We start from the raw sequence: 26,295 nt of genomic DNA, 5'->3' as shown, positions 1-26,295 counted from the left end.
ATTATGAGTTCAAGACCATTAATTTCCAATCACTTACCAATTATATTAAGAGATGACCAGCCGATAGAATCGATTCGCTCTCCCGTTAATAAACTTCTCACTTGACAACGATATTTTCTCGCAACATCACGTTGGGTTATATTGTATATGAAAAGAGCTCCATTGGTCAAAACTATTTGTCTTCTTCGAGGTCGAATCCCTATTCAGATTGATAAACAGCAAGAAAACACGAATGGACATTATGATAATTAAAAGTTTTTTTTTTCGTTGAAAGTTTTCTCTTATCTAACACCATGTAAATACATTCGATTAGGGACAAATGATTCGAACATTATTCTTTCTTGAATTTTCTGTTTTTTTTTCTTTCATACTCTAACTTATCATTTCCATCATCATCATGATCATAATACTATTCTTAGCTTATCTTGACAAAAAAAGAGAAACAGAAAATTGCATGATTCATGAGCATGCAAATTCTGGGGATAATTTTTTTCTCTCTCTTCCATTTCTCTTCAACCTCTGGAACTCAACATGACGCTGACAAATTGTTCGACCTTTTCAACAACCGATGAATTCTGAACTTTGTAGATAAGTTTTAATGTTTCAAAGTTATTTTTTCGATATCAATTTAGTTCCTTTTTCTGAGAGAAAATAACAGTAAAAAAAGAAGAAAAGTAAAAGCGTTTTCGTAAAGTTTTGCAGCGAAAACTATGAAAGAAAAGAAAACTTCAAAATGAAATATCCATGGCTAGAACATTGAACATCATGAAACCAATGAACTTTTTTTTCGTACATGAATAATAATAAATTTAAGTGAAGAGAGATCAACGAAATGCTAATAGATACAATTGAAATGTATTAATAGGAAAAAGAGGAAGAAGAAAAATCAGTGAAGATAAAGAAGATGAAAGAATAAGAATAATGGTTATCCATGGTTAGATTTTCAGCTTAGAAATAATATCATCATGTATTCTGGATTCGGCTATCATCCAGAATTACATAGACTTTTACATGGTAAATGTAAAGAAATCAGATTTGATGGATTATTGATTGTTTGCCTTTTTACTCAGCATCCATTTTCCATCCCTCAACAAAATGCTAACCAAATGATAACAATGATAATATTAATGATAATGATAACAACATCAACGAAATAACAATAATGATAAAAATTTTCATCTACTATTTACTTAATCAGTTTGATTTGATTTACTATGATCACCATAATCATTATGGTAATAAATTGATTACAATGATAATGTATGACTGTTAACAATTAATGATATTCATTGTAAATTTTGCTTGATACTTTTAGTCAAATACGATGAGACTTAGTGTTTAGATTACATGGCGATCTTGAAATTTTTAATTCTCAATTCAATAGGACGAAAACTATTATTCCTGTTAACGTAAGTATATCAATGATAATGAATATACAGTATTAATAATATCGAGAAAAATTTATGGAAGATGATTTCATTTTGGAAAAAAGTTTCTACTCGTTGGAAATTTTCTTTCATTATTTTGTTCCAGACTCTACTGGAATCAGTTCAAGTCTCAATTGGTAATATAAAGTGATGTAGAAAAGTTCATAGACTTGAAGGAAATTCTAAGAGAGGCTGAAAGTAAGTTCGAAGCTTTGAGTCTCTCTCTCTCTTACTCTATTTCTCAATGAAAAATTCTCATTTAGCTGGTGGGAAAAGTAGATTGGGAGGTTTCTCCATTCAGATTGAAGCTAAAATATGAGCCACCCTTGGAGTTATTTTTTACCATCAACATCTCAATATATTTTGTTTTTCCTTTTCTTCCCATTCTCGTGCTTTTCAATCTGTATTCTGAGTTGAAACCGGAAAACAATTTGTCAGATCATTTTGACAATACAGCATAAAGTTGTTCCAATCAGAGTAGAGAACAATTTTTTTCCCTTCATCATCTCTCTGCCAATTCAATAATACACAATCTATTCCAATTTTTTCTCCATCACTTTCATCAACATCATCGTCATCATCAACTCACATCAAAGTAAAATGATGAAAAAGATAGCTTTAGCCTGGAGCTCTCAAGAAATTGATATCATTCACTTTACATGATAACTTGAACAATCATTTAAGGCTTCAGAAGTTTTTTTCTCTATTAACCATTTTTTCCCATCTCTTAAGGTTAGAACTTTTTTTTCTCGCTCTCTTGCTTAAATGTCTCCATTGTTTCCTTCCTTTCACTCCCAGTCAGTGTTTCTCCGAAAACTGTTTATCCAGTTTTGATGAGGCCCAAAGAGAACGCAGAAGAAAAAAAAAGCCAAAACAACAATCAGTTATCGTTGGAACGTTTTAGAAGTCTATTATATTTTTTCTCTTCCCTGGATTAGAACTTTTTTCCCTCTGTCTGTCTCTCTCTCTCTTACGCTCTCTTACGCTCTCATTTTCTCTTACTTGTTTTCTTATCGTTATTTTGCTCACTTATTTTCTTCTAGCAACACAACACCAAAGCAAGAATAGAGAATAAGATTGGCAATCAAAAAACGATCAAAATTCTGTATCAATGCAACAGCAAGAAAGAAAATTGTACCATAAAATTTCAATTCTCTATTCCATTCACTAGATATTCCAAAAAGGTTTTTCTCGATTCTCAATCTTACCTCATTTTGTTTTCTTCCTATGATCTTTTTTCCCTCTCAATCTCCAAGTTAGACCTTTTCCTGGTAACTTGGATTTACTTGCACACAGAATACACCAAAGTGTATTACATAACAATAATACCTTTCTATTAACTTTTTTTTCCTTGATGAAAGATTGATGATAAATAAAACTGTCTTCCGGTGTAAAACAGTTATCAAGAAAGTAATCAAGTGAACCATTTTTTTTCTCCATGTTCTCAGTGTGTCTTGAACAATTTGCTCCATCTTTTTGCATTTAGTTTCCACTGATTGTTGTTGTTATTATTACGATTACTGTTATTTACTAATCTCTAGCATTGTAGTACACCAAAAGCAATAGGGACAAAAAGCTAATTGCAATTCTTAACAATCGCGAAAACTAATTTAAATATCACATTGTTAAGTTTATTGTTTTCTTTCAGAACTTTTTCTTCAAAAATTATCCACCTTGTTACCTTTTTTCTTTTACCCTTTGCCTGTGATAGTTTTACAATTCCCTGGGGAGAATAAATTGTCATGTTCTCTTCTCATGATAAACCATGATTAAGATGGAATGATAAACATTCATTTCATCGTTGATTCTATTGAAATGAAATTTTCTTTCATCATCTTTTACTTTTCGTCTTCATCTTCTTTGACTAAGAGACTTTAACTTTTTCTTATTCAATTTTACTTCATCTTTATTTTTTTTTTCTTCTTCTTTTTTTCATGTTTCAATGATCTCGAACTTGAAATGTAAATTTTCATCAGGGATTAACTTTGTATCTTATATATATAAACTTACTATTCATGTACTTGAGAGTCAAGAGTTATCACCATGGCTACTGAATTCTAGATTTTATATAATTCATTTCTTTCATCGATTATCAAAATATTATAATCATAATATTGATAACATACTGTCGATATAAATTATACATTAGATTGTAAAATTCAATCACTTCCAGAGTAATCATAAAGCTGAGTGTTGAATAAATCACAATCGTTGATCTTAAAATTTCATGAAATTACAACATTGATTGTAAAACCTTTTCCCTAGCACTAAATTGATCGAGAGTTGATTTCTACCTCTAATCCTGATGAATAAAAGTCTTAAAGGTTACATGGATTAACAGATTTCAATGGAAGATGATAAACAAAAAAGGTTAAAGTTTTTGATATGATAGATTAGAGTAATGAATCAGAATAATGAATATAATTACCTTCGGAATCGGATGAGGTTGAAAGTGTTGTTGGTACAAGAAATATTAATCCATCATCGGTAAACCAGGTTGAAACTTTAAGATAATTTGAAAAGGATTGATCAATGTTACAGTTTAAAGTAACATCAGATCCAATGTAAACCTTTTCATCCTCCACCTTAATCTCTGGTGTTAATCTGTCCTGAGTAACTGATTGTTTGTTATCAACATGTCACCATAATCATGTAACCAAAGGTATCAAATGGGACCAAGAGTAAGAAAAAAGATGAGGATGAATGGCGAAAATGTAGCAGAGAAACAACAACAGAACAGAAAAAGAAAAAAAAATGGTTAGTTGATTCAGAGAGTTATTAGTATAAATCATCAATGAACAATGATGATGATAAGTTAATAGTGATCATTCATCCTAATCATCATCATCATCTTCATCCACACCTTAATTTCATCTCTTCTTTATGTATCTTGATTGTTCATCTTTACTTTTTTTTTGTATCTTCTCTCCATCTCTTTACCTACAAGTTATCTTATCGTAATCATATTTAGACCAAAGATAATTATCACCATCTTCAGATATATATATATAAAGTTCATTATCATCATGTTGATAAAAGTTTATCTAACACAAAGTTGTCATCAACGATTATATTATTAACTATTGAAAGAGTGTTGGAATCATTTACAATGCTGGCAGTAGTTAATTGCATTTCTGTCACCAAATGAGCTCAATTTTTGTCTTCCCAAATAATCACATGAAAAAACAATCCAGATTAGATTCATTCTAACATATCGGTTGACTGGACACTCATTAATAAACATCATCATTATTAATCCACCTCTTGATCATATCCACTAGTGAATATCTATGTAAATACATGTTATTATTAATATAATCATTTTCATGGACAAAATTTTACCCTCTAACCATCATAACCAGAAAAGTTGGAATCATCTTTCAGTTTAACTTTCACCATGATCACCATGAGTTCAAATTTTTTTCCATATTTATTATCCACTTTTACCATGATCATGAAGGTAAATTGTTACAACAACAAATTCACATAAAACTTTACAAGATCAACTTACGGTCAGTGATTAGTTTCAAGTCAACTTTTCATGAAAATAATGATGATGATAATTTATGATTAGTTGAGTTAATTTTTTTTCATATTTATACTTATAAGAATATGGTTATCAGTAGTATAACTGAAATCATGGCATAGAAGCCACAATTTATTTTGTTTATTATTATTATTCAGGGGAAACCATGTGTTCAGATATTAACAAGACTAAATATCAAATTACTGAATGAGAGATAACGGTTGATTAAATCACATTAGACTTGAAATATTCTGAATATTTAAGATGAGTGGAGTTATTATTTTCTCAATCAATTCTTCAATATTGGATTACTTTATTTTTCCAATCATGGTTAAATTAAGAGTCGATAATTATCTAGGTCTAATCAATTGGATGTAAATTGAGAATTTAAATTTATGGATTTGAATATGAGAATTTTCAGTAAGATGATTCTCAGAGGAATTCAAGAAATCTCGAGAAACTTGTGTGACATTTATATATACTGAATTCGGGTATGATTACAATGTTACTTTACAGAACGATGGACAATTGTAATAGTTGTAATTTTGGTGAGTTTACAGGGTGAATATAAGTCAGGTGAGTAAACTGATTTCACTTAGATCATGATAAAGAGCTAGAAACTGATGGAAGTGGAAGATTGAGAGAGAGAGAGAGAGAGAGAGAGAGAGAGAGAGAAAACGAGATATGCATTTTGTTAAGAGCTTGCATTCTAGAAGATGATGGAAAATGATGATGTCAAGAGAGAGAGAGAGAGAAAAGATGAAAAAATTGAGTTTTTCTTCACAAAGTAAAAAGGGTCATCCGTGATAAAATAAATTCTCATCTGAATCCATGAAGTTATTGTGAACAAGAAGAAGAAGAAGCAAAAAAAGTAAATCATGAAGGAGATGAAAACAGAGATTGGTTACAGTTGAATTCAAGGTGTAACATGAGTAAAACTTAAGATATAATTTATAGTTTTCTCATCATCATGATTGGTGATGAACATTATCATGTTCACCTTTCTCATTCCCTCAACATTTAACTTACAGGTATTTATGTTCAGTCTACAAGGGAATGGAAATCCATTTGCATTTTCAATCCATAACAGATAAGCAATGTTAAGGTAAATACATTTTCTATTACATTCAATTTTCTTACATTATATCTGATATATGTGTATGTACATAACTAAATGGAAACAAATCCCAGAGATGTGAAAAATAAGATGAAGAGGATGATAAAGATGATGATGGAGCCGAAGGAATCAAAGGTAAGAGGGTAAAAGATTTTCTTATTTGGTCTTAAATCTCATGATAAACAAGTTCCATCATTTTTATCTGTTGGTTTACCTTTAAGTAAGAATAACAACAAAATGGTTAGTCTTTTTTTTTGCTTATTCCAAGTTGAGATAAATATTAATATAAGTAAAAGATTTGAGAGAACCAGAACTGAGGTCAAACTGAGGGAATTCAGGAAATCCCCAGTTTGGTTACAATGAATATTTCATTTTCTTCATGACTAATGTTTAATGAATTCAGGATATTTTTAGTTCCATGAATGTTTTTCTTTTCCTCTCTCTCTCTCTCTCTCTCTCTCTCTCTCTCTCTCTCTCTCTCTCTCTCTCTCTCTCTCTCTCTCTCTCTCTCTGAACATTAATTCAAAATCAGAAATTCTTATTCCATCTTTTACTCATCATTTTCGTCTTTCACCTTTTTCTTTCTCGACACGTACACACAAATAATACTTTTTCGAATATACAACGAAAAAAAGTCTTTGGTCAAAAATATTATGATTACTTTTTTCCATTTATTCAACTTGAATCTTTTTTTTCTTCTCATTTTCTGTTTAAACCCAGTTCTTGATTCTGATAAAAGTTCTAGACTGAAAATAGTAATAGAGATAATATCTCCAGGGAGACAAATTATTACTGATAAATTGCTGATATCACTGGATAACTTTTTCTCCTCTCTCATCTTCGTTATCTTCTTCTTAAGAATAGTTTCTTCATCCACATTTGTGACTATGTATCTATTTCTCTCTCTGCCTCTTTCATCATAATCAGTTTTCAATTCTGTTCCTGAATATAAACCAAGTTTCACTTATGAAAACTTTTTCCTTTCCTTTTCTAGAGTTTTTTTCTTTTCTTTTTGTACTCATTTTGTATTCTCGTTACTCGAAAGCAATGGATTTCGAATCAGACCAAATTCGTGAGCTATGTTTTCATCCAAGAAAATAGAGTAAATTGTTGGAAAGTAAGTGGAAAATGTATATTACGAGAAAAAAAGATGAAAAGTGAAAAGAATGAAAATGATACATAGACAAATGAGAGAGAGAGAGAAAGAGAGAGAGAGAGAGAGAGAGAAGTTTGTTCATTCCCAACTGAGGAAGAAAACAGTTCGATGAAAAAAGAATTAGAATCATGGTGAAACTTACAGACATGGAAGATAAAAAAATGATAAAATTCTTGTAAGATATCAGCATTTTCTTGGATTATCACTTACAGGGTTCTTTTTCTTTGGGTAAAATTTTTATTCTAGTGAATATAAACCTCGAACATATACCCTGAAACATTATATTCGCGTTACTAATGAGTTGAGGGAAAATTTTCCCATACAATTTAGCCTCTAATAGCAGTTGAATAGAGTCACAAAATTGATAAATCAAAATTATGAGAGAGAAATTTGTTCATTCTCGATTGAGACTTTCAGAGTTTTTCCGGCTGAAAGTCACAATTGAAAGCGAGTGAAGAAAATTGTTACTTCCATAATAACCTTGAAACTGGATAACTGAATATTCACCATCATGATATTCGATATATTTATGAACATGAAAGATTATCAAAGTTGATAATTAGAATGGAAAATCATTCCAATGAGAAAGAAATGATGAAAGAGAGAGAGAGAGAGATACAAATCGCAGTATAAATACTATCAAACTCTTCAATCTACTGATTCTATTTTACCCTGTTTTTCTGGTCCATTGAAGTTTTTTATTCTTTCTCATTCCTATCATCATCATCTTTTATCTCACTCAATACAAATACAAATAACAGCAACCATGATAATAATCATGTTGAATGTCCAGCCCATGGCAGTTGATGGAAAGAGGAAGATAATGAATGAAAAAAAAGGATGAACAAAAGTCTACTAGATATTATATTTTTTTTCCTTCCTTCGTATTACTAAACTAACTGTACTTCTGTCCAATAACAATGAGCTTGGGTGATTAAATTTCACGCTAATGAATTCCGATTAAACCACTTGGTAAATGTTCAACAATTAACCAAAGTTAATGTTTAATCATCATCATGTTAATTTGAGGATGAGAAATGTAAATTTGAAGCATCAACTTTTTTTTACCTCTTCGATTTAATCTCTTACTACTAAATTAATGTTACCTCATTAAATTAGAAATCAAATCAATCGAAAGCTACAAATTTTTCTGGAATAATCAACTTCAACAGTTCTCAGGGGTAACATTTACCATTCTCGTAATCAGAATCACTTTCTAATATCATAAAATAATAATAACTTGAGAAGGAAATAATTTATATAAAAAAAAGTTCCAAAAGTTTATCAAATTATCATAAATTAGAATTGATTTCAAGACAGTTAAATAAACAGCAAATTCTCAATGAAAAATTGTTAACCCACATTGAAAATCTGAGGTGTCATCTAAATTTTGCTTATTAAATATTAAATTATGACAATCAACATACTGATTCAATTGTCATCAATATGGTTAATATTATGAATATTTCACAAGTATTCACACCACAAATTATGAGTTGATAAAACTTAATATATGTTTTATATTAATATATTTACACCATGGAAATGCTTGTTGCTTGTATCTATGCTTGAGGGTATGCAGATTACAATTGACATGTATGATAGTATAAATATATTAATATAAAAGTAAGAGGTAAGAAAGAAATGTTTAAATTCAATTCATTGTTATTCTTAGCATCTTGGGAGCAAATTGACAGAGTAAATTTACAATGAGAGTACAATGTTATTTAACAAATTATTAGTATTCTCAATATATGAATATATCCACATGGTTATTGTACTTGAGATGATGTTCTAAATGTGTTAAATGTTGCACATCGTTTTCATGCATACCCATTTTTTGTGTGATGTTGGTTGACAGATATTTAAAAGTTGGCATCATGATGAAGGGAAAATACCTCGAATATAGTTTAATTGAATTAGAATATGAATATGAATTCTCTCAATGTTGAACAGAATTTTCATCCCTTTCATGAAATGAATTTCATCCAAATATTAGAAGAACATCCAAAGAGAATGTCTCTCTCTCTCTCTCACACACACACACTCTCTTGAATTTTTTCTGTCAAAAAGTTATATACCTTGAACATTTTTATTATCAAATTCGATTCTGTATCTCATTTTTTAATAGACTAATAAATTTTTTCGAGATCCTTTTGTCAGAACTTTCCCCTGTCGATAAAAAGTTTCATCATTAATAGCAAATCTATTGAAAACTGGCTCAAGAATCGTCACCATATAAATAGTGATTAATTGTCGTTCATGATAATATACTCGGTGAAATTGATAAACGTCCAGACGAAACTTTTGATTTTTGATATTAACTCATTTTAATCATGTGAATCATTTGCATGATTACAAGTCATTGATTGAAATGTTGGTGAAGTTTTTACACAAAAAAGGAGGATCTAAATTCAACTTAATCATTGTTGTTCTAATACTTTAATCCAATTGAATGAATTGATTGAGAAAATCGTGTCTGAATAAATTGTAAATAAAAATGATTCTTAATTGTTGTGAGAAAATTAAATATCACATCCATCAAGTGTTCATCATCATCATGCAATAGTACATTTACATAAGGGAATAAGTAAAAGGTAAACATTTCAATTGAAGAGAAGCAAAAAAAAAATTAAGAGATGAAAATATGATTCATTTCTCCCTGAATTTCAGTTCTCTCCCCTGAGAAATATTATATTTATTTGCAGAGTAATTATTTTAAATACTTTACCCATTTAAATACAATGTAATCCATTCAAATTAACGGTAAACACTCAGGGTGGATATTAACTCGTAAGGTGGGAGTCAGGGAGGTGATAAAATGTTCAACAGCATTTTTTTTCTATTCCATTTCATATTCTTACCTGAATTTCTCAGGAGATTATCTTGTAATAAGTTGTTGAGAAAATCAGTTGTAAGTGTATGCATGTAAATAGTAATATAACTTATTCATTCAGTTAGAGTGAAGTAAAAAAAGTTATTCACTGATTCTGATAAGTTTTTCACGATATTATTGCATTTTTATGTTAATTTTTCATGATACAAAATGTTCAGTTCATTTCTCAGATTACTTGTTTCTCAGGATTTCATACCATTGATTACAATCATTGAGGGGTGAAAATTTTCTAGGTGGGTATTATTATTATTATTTGAGTTCTATAGTAAAAAATTTCAACTAATTTGCATCACAATTATTTACAACGATGACTTTTATCCCTTGATTTCAATTGATAATTCAATTAGCAGGAACTACATATAAGATTTCCTGAATTGCTGTCATGATCCAAATTTACTTGGATAATGTTCAATATTACTAATAGTATTAACATGATATCTGCATGTGTATTCAAGATTTGTTGAAGGATTAACTGTTAGTAGAATCGCATTGTGTTCAGTCACTGATTCGGATCCTTGAGTATATGTGTTTGTGTGTATGTAATTTGGGTGGGAAGTTGTAGTTAAATAATTGGGAAAAAATTGAAATCAAGTCGTAAGTTCATTGAAATGTTTATAGAGAAAGAGGGAGAGATAAAGTTCATTTATTCATAGAAACTGAGGTCACATGGTGAGAGAGAGAAAACAACATGATTGAAATTGGAAATACTTTTATCTTCCTTTACTCTTTTTCCTCACATCATGAGATGAAATTGAAATTATACCAGAATCACGTTGAACATATAAAACAAGTAAGTTGATAAAAAAAGTTCCAATCTCATGAAGTTCAATCTGAAAAAGTTTCAAGAATCTTTTTTTTCTATTCTTATCACTTATAAGCATTTTTCTTGAACTATCAGTATTGGAATATGATTCTAAAAATTGTACAGAAAACATTAAGATTTATTCCATGAAAGATCAAGAATTACAGGAATAGTAAGAATGAGAGAGAAAAAGTCATTTAGATAATAATATAAATGTTACATGATGAAGACGAATCATGGAATTTAATTGAACTGAAGTTCTTGTCTCTTATTAATTTGAATAATTGTCTTGAAGTCTTTGTTGACCTACTAAGTGAGGTTAACACCATGAATATTTCCTGAAACAATTAAAAGTGGACAATCTTGATTAAAAAATGAATCTAATAATTAGAAATCAAGCTTAAATATTAATAACATGGGGAAACAATCAACTAATCATTTTTAATTAACAGTACTACTCATCTTGTAGATTAACCTGGATAATAATAATGTTGAAGTAATTAAGATTTACTTTGATTAATTACCGTTAACTCATTATCATTTTCATCATCATTATCATGATCAAGTTGTGTTATATTTTTATGTTAATTGTTTCAGATTAGATAATAATTTACATTATAAATAATGTAAATCAGCATGAATCTTTAATTGTAACTGTTTATCAACTACAACTTCAATTGTTTAATTCAGAACCAAATTAAATGTAACAATTAAAGAGAGAGAGAGAGAGAGAGAGAGAGAGAGAGAGAGACAAGTTCGTTAATCATAACTCACCATATTCATTTGGAAGTAAAATTAACAGGCCAACAATTAACGATACTTTACAAGCCATTATTAGTTAATCCTTAATAATTATCACTTGGAACAGTGAGATCACTTAATTTATATATCCAGAGAAAACAATTAATCAACTCATGGTGATCAGACAATCAGTTCATTTTAAACATCGGATAAGTTAATTAGTAAGAATCAACATGATTATCAAATAAAATTGATTAATTTCAAGTGTAACAACAAAATGATTATATTTGTATCATTAATGGCGGGAAGATGATGATAATTATGATTAAAATGAGAAAGGAAAACTTTGTCAACTGATTGAAAGTAACAATTGAAAGAAAATCATTAAATCAAATTGAAAGGTAATTGGTGATCAATTCAATTACATTGGGAGATTATCAATCAATTTGATGTAATGATACAAATTTTGGGAAATTTTTTTATTTTCAAGTAACTGAATTACAAATGCTCTCGATTCATATATTGCATTTAAAGGTACAGAATACTACTAACTTGAAATGATGAGGATAAAAGTGGGGGATTAGGTTTACGATAACTCGACGCAAGTTCATTTACTTGAGAAACAAATTTGTCAAAGTTCTAAGCGCCATCTCATGGATTTTTCACCATCGTTTGTCTAAATGATAATACTCACCATTCAGTATGATGAAAACAGTCATGGAATTGATATAATCAAACTCAGAGTCGACTTAAGTTTACTATTGAAGAAATGAATTGGAAATTAGCTACGAATCGTATAGTTGACAAAAAGTTTTCCGTTTCAATTCTGAAGTTCAACGATCAGATTATCGGTCAATCTTTTATCAAATTATTGAATTAATCCAGTTCTTGAAGTTTATTGAGATATTTTTCCATCAATATCCTAGTGACATCTTATGGTTTGCAAAAGTATCTCAACTTTTTCCAATTCAGAATTTCACCAACAGATGATAGCAGTAGTTACATAATAAGAAAGTTAAATATTTCGATAAATTGATTGTTGATTGTTGATCAACTTTTAAGATTCAGAATATAAAATCAGAGAATTTGATTGATTATTGAAAAGTTTTATTTCATTGGAAAAGATAAAGTTATCGTATTAATATTTACAATTGATTGGGCAGTTTAATCATACCTGGAATTTGATTAATTACCAAAAATAGTTGATAATTGGGCCATTTTTTTATTGTAATTGACCGATACACTTAATTACCTTTATGATGAATAGACAAATTTAGCGAGTGGTTTCCTATTTAGGTGTTGCTGTGAATCGTTGAATTGTTTATCTCCTGTTTGTGAGGATGCTGATGAGGAACAGGGTGATGATGATGATGATGTGATTAATTTAATTAGACAAATGAAAGGTGATTCAAAGAAGAGTCCAGCTCCGAATGATAATATGTAGGTCAGTAAATAAAAGGAGAGAAAATTATGAAACATAAAATAACCTGATCCAGTTAAAGGTTCACGAATTGAACCATAATGATACCAGATAACAAAAGGATGGATCAGATAAGCCATGTAAGTTAATCTGCTCAGAGGAATAATCCCTTTCCATGATAAACATTTATATAAAATACCTGCGAGAAAATAAATTATCATGATGAATGAATATGAAAATAAAAGTAATAAAAATACAATGAGATTCAAACAATAATAATTTTGAGCTAAATTTTCATCCAAACAAAAGTTTCACCAGAAAATGAAACTTTCTCATGATAATACCGCAAACATTGACGTTGGAATTGAGATTAAATCATAGATGGTATTAGTTAGTTAATGATAATTATAACGGTTAATATGGTTCCAGATTAACCAGACAATTAGGTTAATTAAGTATTCATTGTAACACAAGTTCAATAATGGTCGAAAAAAGTTCATTTCTGATTAGAGTTTGAGATTTTCATGTGGAATCTGATTTACTGTATTATCAAAAAGGGAATGTGATTGTTTGGATTTGGGAAAAAGATTCTTACTTGATCGATGCTGAGATAAGTAAAATATAACCAGGCCAATATTTGCCGACCAAACTGTCCTGAAAGTTGAAGCATAAAGTGACCCCAGAATCGGATTAACGGACTGTCCTTTATTCCAAGGATAGATACCGTAGAGTGATACAAATGTTGATGATACACTGATGAGAATAACCAGAGTAAATGTTAAATTTGACAATTTGACTTTTCTTTTAGAGGCCAACAGGTAACCGAAAATCATTCCAATAAGATAACTCGAAACATGAGGCCAAGGTTTATAATAATAATCTAATATAAAATTCCAGCGTTCTCTATATGTAAATAAGATAGAAAAGTAATTCAAACAATCAATATAAGAGAGTAAATTTACATTATCATTAGAATCTGGTTCCTTCTTAGTAATCAGTTGTGATGAATACTCATTACTATTCAAATGAATTGACGATTTTGAACATAAATTTAAAATTATGTCGAACTTTTTATCTACAGAATTGAGTCTATCAAAACATTTCCATATCTCTTAGTCCATGAAAATAATCACGAATAAGGTGAAAATTGTAATTCCATGAGAAAATTGTTAACAATCAATTTAGATGTCATGTTATTCAATATAATCAATTCTAATCAATGGTTGAAATTAATTTAGTTATTCTGAGAAATTTTGATCAATCAATACTTACGGTGTTGCTGGTGATGTTGATACAATTGTTGGTGGATAATCATTAATTGCTACTAACCAAGAGCTGATTAGTGTTGATATTATCATGAGAAAAGTAATTAAAATGAAACCAAGTTTAGTTGATCTAATAATTGTAAAAAGAGAAAGTCAAAAATAATGAATCAATCAAAATGTAAATTAAACTCAAATTTGTGGAAAAATAATTCTGGTGTATGAAAAACATGATAATCTTCATTATTATTATTATTATTATTATTTTTATTGGATTAAGAAGATGTCATTAATATTAATGTATTATTAGTTTATATTACCTGACAAGAATAGTAACAATGATAAGTCCAATTATATGGAATTGAAAATCATTACTCAAGTACCATGAATGCATGAGACACTGTAAGAAATTAGCAAAGAGACGATTATATAATCAGAATGGTGAATCAATTGATTGGGAGCTTTGTGTATTCAAAGGGTTAACAACATTATATAAGGATAACTCGATGAGATTTAATTGAATTCATTTTCTCAATGAATCTTCATGAAATCAACAATTTACAGGAAAGAAAAGTAAATGAAATTTGAGTAGTAAAAATTGTCTCAAAGATTTGAGTTAATGAGAGTTGATTAACTTTTCTGTTCATTTTAAAATTCAACCTGAATCTTTTATTTTTGTTCAATTTCATTATCATGGTAATTTAATGTCAATGGAATAGTAGGAAAAGAAAAACAAAAGTAAGAAAGGATTAAGAATTAACATGAAGATAAATGCTCGAAACTAATTTGATTCATAAGTTTTTGATTTAAAATTCTATTCTTCGTAATTTAGTGTAGATTATTATTCGTAATCCAAAATTCGGGTCAAAAATATTTATAACATTATCGTTATTAGATAAAAGCCTCTTGAGAATTTCATTCAATTTCTTTTACTATTCTCACTATTCTAACAATCTTCAACCTCTGAACTTTAGATATTCAATTCAGTTTAAAACAAATCAATTCATTTAATAGCTTATTACATGATTTAAATAGAATTCATCATGAAAATTGATTAACAAGTTAATTTTAATGTTAACCTTATAATCAATAAACTATTGAGTTGATATATTTTCTAATATTAGGATGATCAGAAAGTTCTGCACGAAAAGTGAGTCTCAAATTCAAAATGTATTTAAACTCGAACAATTATTAGCAGAGAATTAGTTTTTTTGAAATATTAAAATTTGAAGTTTATTGATTGAAAATTATGATGTTTATCAAAATTTTGGACATTTTATTCAGGCCAAAAATCGCGACAAAAATGACCGAAAAAAAGAATTTTTTAATCACTTCTGTTGGTGAGGTCTAAAATGACCTTAGAATTTTTTAATCGGCAATTAATCATTCTCATGATAAAATTCAATATTTTTACTATAATTGTTGAAAATTTTGAAAATTAACTAATTACAATTAAGGAAAAAATTAAATTTGAAATTTCATCTTTTTTTGTGAAAAAATCAGAAATTTATGATCAAGAAAATTTTCATTATTGATGGAATGGGAAGTTTTTGGTTCCATGATGAATTTCTGATTTTTAACAAAAGATGAAATTTCAAATTTAATTTTTCAACAATTATGATTAATTAATTTTCAAAATTTTAAACAATTATAGTAAAATATTGAATTTTATCATAAGAATGATAAATTTTCAAAAAATTCTAAGGTCACTTTAGACTCACCATTAGAAACGATCAAAAATTTTTTTCGGTCATTTTGTCGCGATTTTGGCCTGAATAAATGTTCAAAATTTTGATCAACATCATAATTTTCAATCAATAAACTTTGAATTTTAATATTCAAAAATTAATTTCGGCCAATAATTGTTCGATTTTAAACATGTTGAATTTGAGACTCACTTTTCGTGCAAAACTTTCTGATCATCCTAATATAATCTTCATGGTTCATCAAATTATTGGAAATGATCATTATTAAGATTAGAAACTGAAGCAATATTAATTCATTGATTATTATTGAATCAATTGTTTAGGAATTTTAAAGTTAATTCATTTAATTTCATGAGATTGAATTTCTTTTATATTTATAATGAATCAAGCTCAGAATCAATTTCTCTGTAATTATATTGATAAAAGGTCAAGTAATTAGAAGAAAATGATATTACTACTTACAATGTTTTTCGTTTGGATAAAATTGTTAATATAAAGTAAATTTGTCCACCATGAAGAGTAACATGAAGTTGAAACTTGATTAACTGTTTCCTTCCAGAGTGGACCTTGTCCAAGAGAGGGTAATATTAATGCTAAACCAATAGTTACAATGTAGGGTGGAGTTAATCTTATATATCTCATGATTGTATACATGAATGGGTTAATCTTTTGATGAGATTGTATTTTGGACCAGATTGAGTGGATGGTCAGTAATCCACTCATAAGGAAAAAAGTATCTACACAAACAGTAGCATTGAGAAGACCCTGAAAAATGAAACCAGTGTACATTTTTTCAGAATTAAAAGATTGACCTACCAGGAGAAAAAGGGATAAAATAAAAGTGGATAATTTGATTGATTAGTTTTTCTTCCTACACAATGAATATAAACCGACATCAATTTGTGAAACATTGTTTCTTAACCTACTGTAGTTTGTATGGTTAACTAATCCAAAGGTGTGACCACAGATAATCCAAGTCATGGTGATAACTCGAATACCATGAATGTGACTCAATGTTTCCGATGGATTTTCTTTCATGCTCAATATACTTTTAGCATTTCGTCTGATTGAAAAACATTTGATAACTTTGAAAAATTTACTCTCTTTTCGGATAACACGATGATGACCATAAGAGGGAATTGGAATGAACTTCATTGATCGATTACTTGACGATAACGAAGGCAACGAAGCTAAATATTATGATATTTGATAAAAGAAAATGGGAAAAATAATTAAATTGAGATAAAACTACAATTCTGATGAGTTACATTTCAATAAAGTTAATTAAATGAACAGAATGTCAATAAATTGTTTGTTTGCAAGTAAAAACAAACATCAATTGCTATTGATTTGATGATGTTTCCATTAATCCTGAAAGAGGATTAAATCACATGTTGTCATCAAAGGTTATCAAGTTAAGCCAAAAAGTTGATCTCAGAATTGAGTTTGACTTATTAACCCAAAGTCTTCAAAGTTTTCCCTCTCTTTCATTTTGTCATCTTCTTCATCTTTTTCTCATTCATCTACTCAATCCTTAGCATCCCTTGCATTATTGCGAAAGTGTGAGCGAAATCAATTGGATTATTTTGTATTAACTTCAATTTTATCATCTATCATCATTCAAGTTATAATAATGCATTTAATGATAATACCAAAATCTATCAATTCTATGATAAGATGTTAAATCCATGGGATATTTGGGCTGAGAATGGAACTCAAGTTAACTTGTTATTCGTGATTTTTATCAGTGTAACTTGTATATTTTATTGAAACTCAGTCTCTCATCTTTCACTTAATTCAAATGATCAACGTTTTTATTTTCTCATCTTATTCCCTGGTATTGGTCTATGTTCATTTCATTCAGCTCCTTCTCTCTCTGATCAGTATCATCATGAGTACAAGTTACAACCCTTAACATAAATTGCTATACAAAAGCCATTAATAAGATGATGAAAATGAAATATTGAACTTGATTGTTGGAGAAGAGAGAGAGAGAGAGAGTGAGTGAGAGAGAGAGAGAGAGAATCATGATCAATCATGAAAAACCAGTGAAACTTTTGGGTTTCAGTAACAGTCTTGGAGAGAAAAAAAATTGAGCGCAAATTCAATCAACGGAAGCACAATCTAAACTAAAATCTGACAGTATATTTAGTTGAACAACATTAATTGTTAATCCAAGTACAATGAAGACAATTTCTTATTAGTTAAATTGTCTTGTCTTTGAATAGAAAACAAATTAATTAGTGGAAAAGATGAAACATTTGATTGACGATCATGAAACTTGTTCATCTTGACAAATTGTCACAGTCAAAATGATGTGACATTGTTTTAATTTTCATCAATTGGATTACTTTTATCTTTCATTTCCTCAAACAATTAGTCAATCGTTTCCAATGATACAAGTGATTCTCAAGGAGTTGACTTAGTTTTTTATATACATTTTGTGTATATAACAATAGTTATTGAATATCATCAATGTCCATTTACTTTATTTTCACTCACCATTAGTTGAATCGTCCTTCAGATCACCAATTGACTGAATTGTTAAGCCTTTAATTAGATGCAATTGATTGATGTCAACCAGTGTTGAAGTTATCACCAATAAAATGAATCCTATTAGGAAAACTCTGAAATCGATAATGAAATATGTTATTATTATTATCATAATCATGAAAGGAGCCTCAATGATGGTGATAAAATGAATAAAATGATGAACATGATGAACATGAATGAGTAAAAGAGTGTAAGAGAGAAATATGAATCTAAACAGTAATAACAATAATAATAAAGAAAGTGATGTAATGAAGATAATACGAACATGATGATCACATGAGAATCATTAGAATTGATTGTAAGAATCACAACTATCAACTCAGAACTTTTTTCTATTAGTAACAAGTTACTTATTCTGATTGATGTGATGATGATGATAATGATCATCTTGGTGTTTTCTGTTTTCATAATTATTAATATTCCGACTCAAATATAAGAGTAGCAGTAATCAGCATGGTCAAGTTATCAACTGTTATCACTAATTACACTGACTGAGTTTACTAATCAATCGTTAATTATCCTTGATGATTATAATGTTATCAAGGATCAATGTGGATTCTTAAGTTTTTTTGTTGTTGTTATTCCTCATGTTAATCTGTAGACAAAAGGAAACTTGATTAATGGTTCATTTGAAAATCTTACAGGATAAATTTCTGGGTGATTCCAAATGATGATTCAGTTTGCATTGTATCACATTCATTACCGACCAGTTGACCTTCCAGGTTAAGGTGTGAAAGCAATTTACTCGTTATCCTTTCAATATCATGAGGTGAACATGTTGATAAAGTACATAATCCAATTCTCATGGGAACATAGTAAAAGTAATGAGCATTCTGACCAAGCCAACCAATCATCTAAAGGGAAGAAATAAAATTATCATGGAAAAGTTGAACATTGAATTATATCATCATAAATGATAATAGTGATGATAATCAGCATAACATTGGGACAGAACTAAAGTGAGACTAAATGTTATCATATTGAACCATAAATGATAAGATAAGTGCTATGATTACATCAGAACTTGAAATGAAATTTTAGCTATTCGATAAAGTGAATGTCATTTATGGAAGAGAAAATTTTTTTCCCAAGAATCATGATGACAATGAATAACATTGTTTCTATTAATTTAAGATGGCGAACCAATTTAGTATTTCCGATGTAACTTGAAAGATATTGATCTAATAATAAAGCAACGATATAGTGAATATATAATATACATTATAAGTGAATTCTATTACAATCCGACTAATCGATAAATCGATTAGAATCGATAAGTTAGTAAACGGATAATATACAGAAGAAAAAAAGAAACGATGTTCATTGTGATCGTTCAAAAGTTGATCCAATTCAATCAGAGAAGCGAAAAATTTACCATGAAAATGTAAGTGATTTATTTTTGCATAAAGATAAAAATTCGAGTCTCAATTCAATATTCATAGGGTGAGAACTATTCTATTATAACCAGTATCATGTTTAGAAGTCATGGAATCGAATAACAATTCACTCGAAATTGGGATAACTTTTCAATCTAACTGAGTCTCCGCTAACATATGAATTCGATAAACTTTTTGATAAAACTTTTTTCTTTGCCAACCAAAATTATTATCATTCCAATGATGTGAAGTGTGTGTGTCTATGTAATTGTATTCATAGTGTTATACTGTTTAAAATAGACAAAATAAATAGATTGTTGAATGATTTTATTGTTAGAAAACAAATCAGACAAAAGTTCATCTTTTATTATGCTTTATGTGTGTTATTGATACTCAGAATTCACAGTTTTCTAAGGTGTGTAACGATTTTGATTATAAACTAACCCCAGGAAAATAAATGTGACAATCAATCAACTTTTGGGTGAATAATATCTAACAAATAGTATCATAAACAATAGAAAATGAGAGACAGTTTTGTAAGAATAGAATCAAAGAAAAAGAGAGGCGAAAAAAATAGAGAATTCAATTGAATATTATCTATCAGAATTATAGTGATAAATGTTATATGATTATTTTTATATGAAAAGATAAAAATAAGAGAAATGAGAACAATTTCCAACGTAAATAGTCATGATAATGTTAACAAATTCAGTTGTATTCTTGATAATATTTCGTACCATGGGTGATATGTGGAAAGCAAACACCCAATTGGGAGTTGGTTCTGATGTGAGATGAACATTGAGTTGATAAGAGAGAGAGAGAGAGATATACAAATATTGTTCAATCCTCATGTTCAAAGATATAAATGAATACATCATATCATGTATGAATGAATTTACCATTCAATTCACCTTTTTAGATAACAATTTGTGTGTTATAATTTTCCCTCTGGAAAATAACTTGACATGACATATTCCCCTTCACTTCATGTCTCGTTATCATGGTTAAAATTCATCAGATACTGAATCAGTTTTCCAAGAATTTAATGTTCATCTCTCTGTCATATCTTTTTGTCATATCAGCTTGATAAAGATTCAGTCTACTAATTGAATTATACTCTTTTAACTGAGTAAAAAATTTTCAATGAACTTTAGTTTTTCTTGAAAATTTTATTCTAAAGACCTTAGTAATTTTTACCTTTTCTTTTAGCTATTTATTAATATTTTAGTATCATAGACTAGCCAGAGATAAAGTGATACATCATGATGATAGCATTTTTATTTACTCCATGTTGACAAAGCTTTCATTGCATTATTTGAGTTTGATTCAGAACTTTATGAGAAGACAAAACTCTCAATGATAAGTGAATTGTATTTATATCAAATTTACAATAAGCTCCAAATGCAAATACGTTAGCACACCAATAGAAACATGAATATGAAACAATAAACATAACGAGGATTAAACTGAGAATTTAAATTGTTATCATAATGTATATGATAAACTAGAAATCTTTTCTGAATCTTTATCAAACTGCAATGAAATTGAGTTTTTGTCTCAATTTCCATGAAAAAGTGAAGTTTTTTTCTTAATATTCTTCTCACAAGTTTTAAAAACTTTTCGATACACAGAATTCATATGGAATTCATATCAAAAAAGGTTTTTTTTCAGATACTTTTATTAACCTATTTTCTATCATAACGATGAAGAGAAGATGGAATTTGAAGATGAGAGAGATATTATCAATTTCTAGTCATCATGTTAATACTTTTCTGTTACGATTTAGCTGAGTACTTGAAGAACTGGAAATGAATTGAACTTTTTTTTCTGAGAAAACGAAAAACTTTAATAGAGCATTAAGAAAGGTTATTATTAAAATAATTGAATTTCTCATGAAAGATAATGATGGTTACAATTAGAATTCAGCCTCTCATTATTTGGGAATAATTGATTTCAATCAATTTAGTCTCGTTTTCTTTGTAATAATTGGAAAAACCAGAAACGCTATTTATAAATCTAATTGTTTCAATTTAGAAATTTGATTATTCTAAATCAGAAAATAATTGGATTAACAAAATTTCGTCTATCATGTCTGTTTTGCTAAGTTTGAATTAGAATAAAATTTTCAATCAGAGGATCAACATTATTATCGGTAATAAGTGGAAATTTTCAAGAAAATTAGATATGTAGGGTCAAAAGTCATTAGTTATCATGGTGAATTGAAAATCTGAATTTGATTGGTCAAGATTTTTTCCTCAGAGCAACAGTTTTTTTCCAGTGTTTTGCTAATAGTCATTTATGTATCTTATTATTATCGATTTTGCCTGAGGCTGAATGAAGAAATTGAATCAAAAATCAATAGTTTTCTTTGGCAAGATTTGATGTTATTCAAACTATCAACTTGAATCAAGGTAAGAAAATAATATTTACCTTTATAGTTACAAACTAGGTTCGTATTGAAATAGAAAATGCAAATCAAGGATGACAGAGGAAGATGAAAGATAATCATTTTGATGATTAACTAGAAGATGATATTGGATGTGAATGGTTAAGGATTAAAATCCAATGAATACAGAATAAAGAGATTTATTTGAAATCCTAATTAAAGATTTAATCTTCGTTATGTTTTTATTTTTCCTATGATTAGTATTCTAGTTATCATGAATTCCATGCCAACTCAAATCTCATCTTCTTTCAGGGGAGTGAGAGATAAAGAGACAGAGAAACAAAAATTATCCAATTCAACGATAACTGAACACGAAACTAACCTTTAAGCTTCAGTGTACATCTCATTTAAACGCAAATCAGCTTATCACCCAAAGAAAATGATCAATCAACAATAAGATTCAATCTTTCATATCCCATGGAAAAGTTCATCCTCATGAAATTACAACGAAAATCTGTAAAATTATTTTCCTACAAGAATAATATTACTGGCTACTTGTAGAGATTATCATTTGGTACATACGAAGATCGAAAATGATTTGTTAATTGTTTGATATTAAACTTAATTACTTTCGCTGATATTATGAAATTGTCAATTAAGAAAAGTGATAACCTGTTGACTTAATTATGTTGATAATAAAATAACAATTTAACTGTTATTCAACAGTAAACCACAAACAATTGAAACAATTAAATTATAATGATAATTAGTAGTTGAAAATTAAAATGAAAACCTTATATTGATACGATTGCGGAAGCAATCAATTAATAGTCGTTGATTGTTATTATCATCAACACTCATCATCATTATCAAGGCACAATTATCGTCAAAAATTTTACGGGAGATTGTAATTGTAATAATAAAAAACGATTGACAATTAAACTTTCATACACAAATTCAGCTGATTAATTTTGATGTTTTTTTCTTCATTTTTATCCAGAAGAAACAAAAAACAATCAAGTTAATTGTATGAAATGAATGGGGAAAAACATCTGAGTAAAATGAATTGATGACTTACCTTTTCAGCTGATGAAATATTGGCTAGCGATGAGATTTTATTACTTATGGTTGCCCATTTGGGTCGCTCAGGTAACGGAGGTCGAACCAGAAGTGAACAATATTGTCCCTTTACTAATGTAGACTTTGATTCCAACGTCAACTCTTTCGATATAGATAAACACTCATCGTAACGACCAAGATGCGAATTACTACCTTCCATTAAGCCCGTTATTGGAAATTTACCTGATGCATCAAAAACTGTAAAAAAGAAAATCAAATCAAAAGAAAAATCTAAATTACGAACAACCAATTCAATAGAAATTTTAATCGTTGGAACGAAGGTGAATAATAACGATTGACGAAAATTTTTCTCTTTCATCTCCAATCGTTACCTCAAAGAGAGAATCAATCAAAGTTCAGTTAATTGGCTGCAAGAAAAATGGCCAACCACTAATTGTTATTCATATTTAAATTGTTCACTTGTTTAATTGTGAAAACTTTGGCTCATCATCTCAATTTATCTCTTATACCTTTGAATACAATTGAATTTAGGTGAATGCGTTTCAAATTTAACTTATCTACCTTTACTTTTTTTTATTACTGAATAAACAATTTAATTTATCATTAAAATTGTCTGAATTTGTTGTTGTTTTGTTCAAGTAACAAGGTCATGATATATAAAAACGATCATGATAACAATTGACGTTTGAACTAAATCGTTGTGACGAACCAACAGCAAAAAAAAAGCTATTAAAGTAACTAAAAGTTTCAGAAATATATTAATGTAACAATCAATTCTAATGATAATATCATAACGGTTCATCATTAATTATTATTTAATATTTAGCTTCCCTCTTGTGTTAATTGTATTAGCTAAATTATCTTGTTTTGTCATTTAAATTGCATTTTCTCATTTAACTTGCTTTTAATTATCTAATCATATTTTGGTTAAGGTCTTTCTAGATTATCCTGTTTTAGCAGTTTAATAATCAACAGAACAATTAAAGGTAAAGTTAATTGTTATCAAATCTCATCCTTGAACAAAATCTGGACATTTGATTATCTTGATTAGTTTCAGTGCAATTTAATTTTAAATAAATGTAATGGTTAAGTTTAGCCTATTGAAATATTAAATTGTTGATGTGATAATGATAATCGGATTTTGATTTAATCTCACAATTTAAAAAATCAAAATGATTGTTGTTAGATATTGTTGATTACAAGTTAATCTTTTATCATTTAAACCCTAACAATTAGGAAACTAATGGTTTGAGTAATTACAATACAATAATTTCAGTTATTACCATGATTAAAATTTGGTTTAATTATCACATGAACATAGTGATTAGTTAATCAATTATGTTTATTGGGAAACTACCGGTTAATCATTGTAATGAGTTTAGCCTTTTACTTTCACTTATCAAGGTTGGTAAATTAACTTGAAGACAGTTAAATTATTCATTATGAGCTGTTAAGAATTAAATTAATTGCCAATTAAGCAGTAAAAGTTGAATGAACTTGAATGAATTATTGATAAACTTACAATTAGATCAATCTATTGATTTTTAGTGAAGTCAATTGATTAATCTTAAAATTAAGAAAATCTTTAAAGAAAAGTTTATTATTATGATTGAATGATAATCTCAGCAATTTGTTGATATTTTCTTGTTGATAATCCATTCAAGAAGAAGATGAATTTGTATTCATTGTGTTCATTCAATTGTAAAATATTATCATTACTATGAGATTAGAATAAGATCTTAATTGTTACTTACTTTTAATAGCCCAAGTTTGAAGAGAAGCCAAATCTTGAAGAAATGTTCCATATGATAACTTACATAGGTGATTGACTTTGATTGTTGATAAGGTTTCATTGAGAATCGGTGAAAGAAATGAGTAGACAAATTTTTGCGAAACCTTTGAAAGTTGACTTTCAATATTTGTCCATTGGTCAACAATTGAAAGTGTTGATTGATTGATTCCATTGATTTGGTTAACTTCAATCACAATGGAATCACAATGTTTACACAATATTAACACAAAACTGAATAGAAAGTATAAAAATCGATTGAGAATAAACATCTTTTTGTTTTTCTCCTGTTTAAATTAAACTTCGTTATTAGATGGGTAAAGTTGTTTTCGTTCCTACAGATCGTCAAAAGTAAATGCGTAACGATCGTTGGCTACTTTGTGACTTTACAGGATCAAAGATTCGTTATGGTTCCTTGGATTTGCATCTTAACTGTAGATGAGAGAGAAAGAGAGTAAGAGAGAAGATAAAGAAGGAGGGAAGAGAGGAGAAAGAGAGAGAGAGAGAGAGAGAGAGAGAGAGCGACAGGTATGGCGGTTACTGAACCAGTTCGAATGAAAGAGAAAATGAAGAAGAGCCAATTGATGAAGACAAAGATAATTATCATCAGAAACATTGATGAGGTCCTTCAATGAGGTCAAGCAAGTTATCTAATCATTTCTTTTTTGACAATTTAAATTTTGTTATATTGTTTGTCAGGGGAATTAGTTGATGTAACAAAATAGTAACAACAATCAAATTATTATTCAATTTTATCTATTTCATGATAATATTTGTGATGATAAGAAATGACGATGATGATGATGATGATGACTATTTAATTGGGGCTAATACCTTGAAGGGCAACAAGATTATTCAAGATGAAATATTTTTACACTTGCAATTTGATTTGATTTGGTTTAATGGAGATAATTTAATTTTGTTTATTAGTTACAGTTAATTAGTTGATTGGTTCGCATCCTTATGCAGCAATGATAATCAAATGATTCTAATGATTAGTTTGGTTTATTTTTCATCATAGGATACGGTAAAGTCTTAAACCTTTAGTCTTAAATAGT

At 28.6% G+C, this 26,295-nt stretch overlaps 2 protein-coding genes across 2 annotated transcripts in view; both read right to left on the bottom strand.

Moving 5' to 3' along the window:
- The window catches only part of LOC128386511 (cell adhesion molecule DSCAM-like), a 50,630-nt gene extending 38,418 nt beyond the window's left edge, over window positions 1–12,212 (bottom strand). The window contains exons 1-3 of the mRNA XM_053345548.1: window positions 11,699–12,212; window positions 3,856–4,044; window positions 38–199 (exon numbers count right to left, since the gene is read on the bottom strand). Coding sequence (XP_053201523.1) covers window positions 38–199; window positions 3,856–4,044; window positions 11,699–11,756 — 409 coding nt within the window. The 5' untranslated portion in view covers window positions 11,757–12,212. The remainder of the gene's footprint in view (window positions 1–37; window positions 200–3,855; window positions 4,045–11,698) is intronic.
- Window positions 12,213–12,731: 519 nt separating this feature from the next.
- LOC128386515 (nose resistant to fluoxetine protein 6-like) lies at window positions 12,732–25,692 on the bottom strand. Its single transcript, XM_053345555.1, has 10 exons — window positions 25,203–25,692; window positions 23,447–23,685; window positions 19,249–19,460; window positions 18,556–18,680; window positions 16,980–17,243; window positions 16,516–16,865; window positions 14,668–14,747; window positions 14,358–14,480; window positions 13,681–13,988; window positions 12,732–13,284 (listed from the first exon to the last, which is right to left on the bottom strand). Exons 1-10 carry the CDS (start codon window positions 25,507–25,509, stop codon window positions 12,920–12,922), a joined length of 2,373 nt encoding a protein of 790 aa, XP_053201530.1. The 5' UTR covers window positions 25,510–25,692; the 3' UTR covers window positions 12,732–12,919.
- Between the last annotated feature and the right edge of the window lie 603 nt (window positions 25,693–26,295).

Source organism: Panonychus citri, unplaced genomic scaffold (assembly GCF_014898815.1).
Source record: "Panonychus citri isolate SS breed McGregor unplaced genomic scaffold, ASM1489881v1 Contig00072, whole genome shotgun sequence".
NCBI classification, from domain to species: domain Eukaryota; kingdom Metazoa; phylum Arthropoda; class Arachnida; order Trombidiformes; family Tetranychidae; genus Panonychus; species Panonychus citri.
This window is presented reverse-complemented; position numbering and strand designations above follow the sequence as displayed.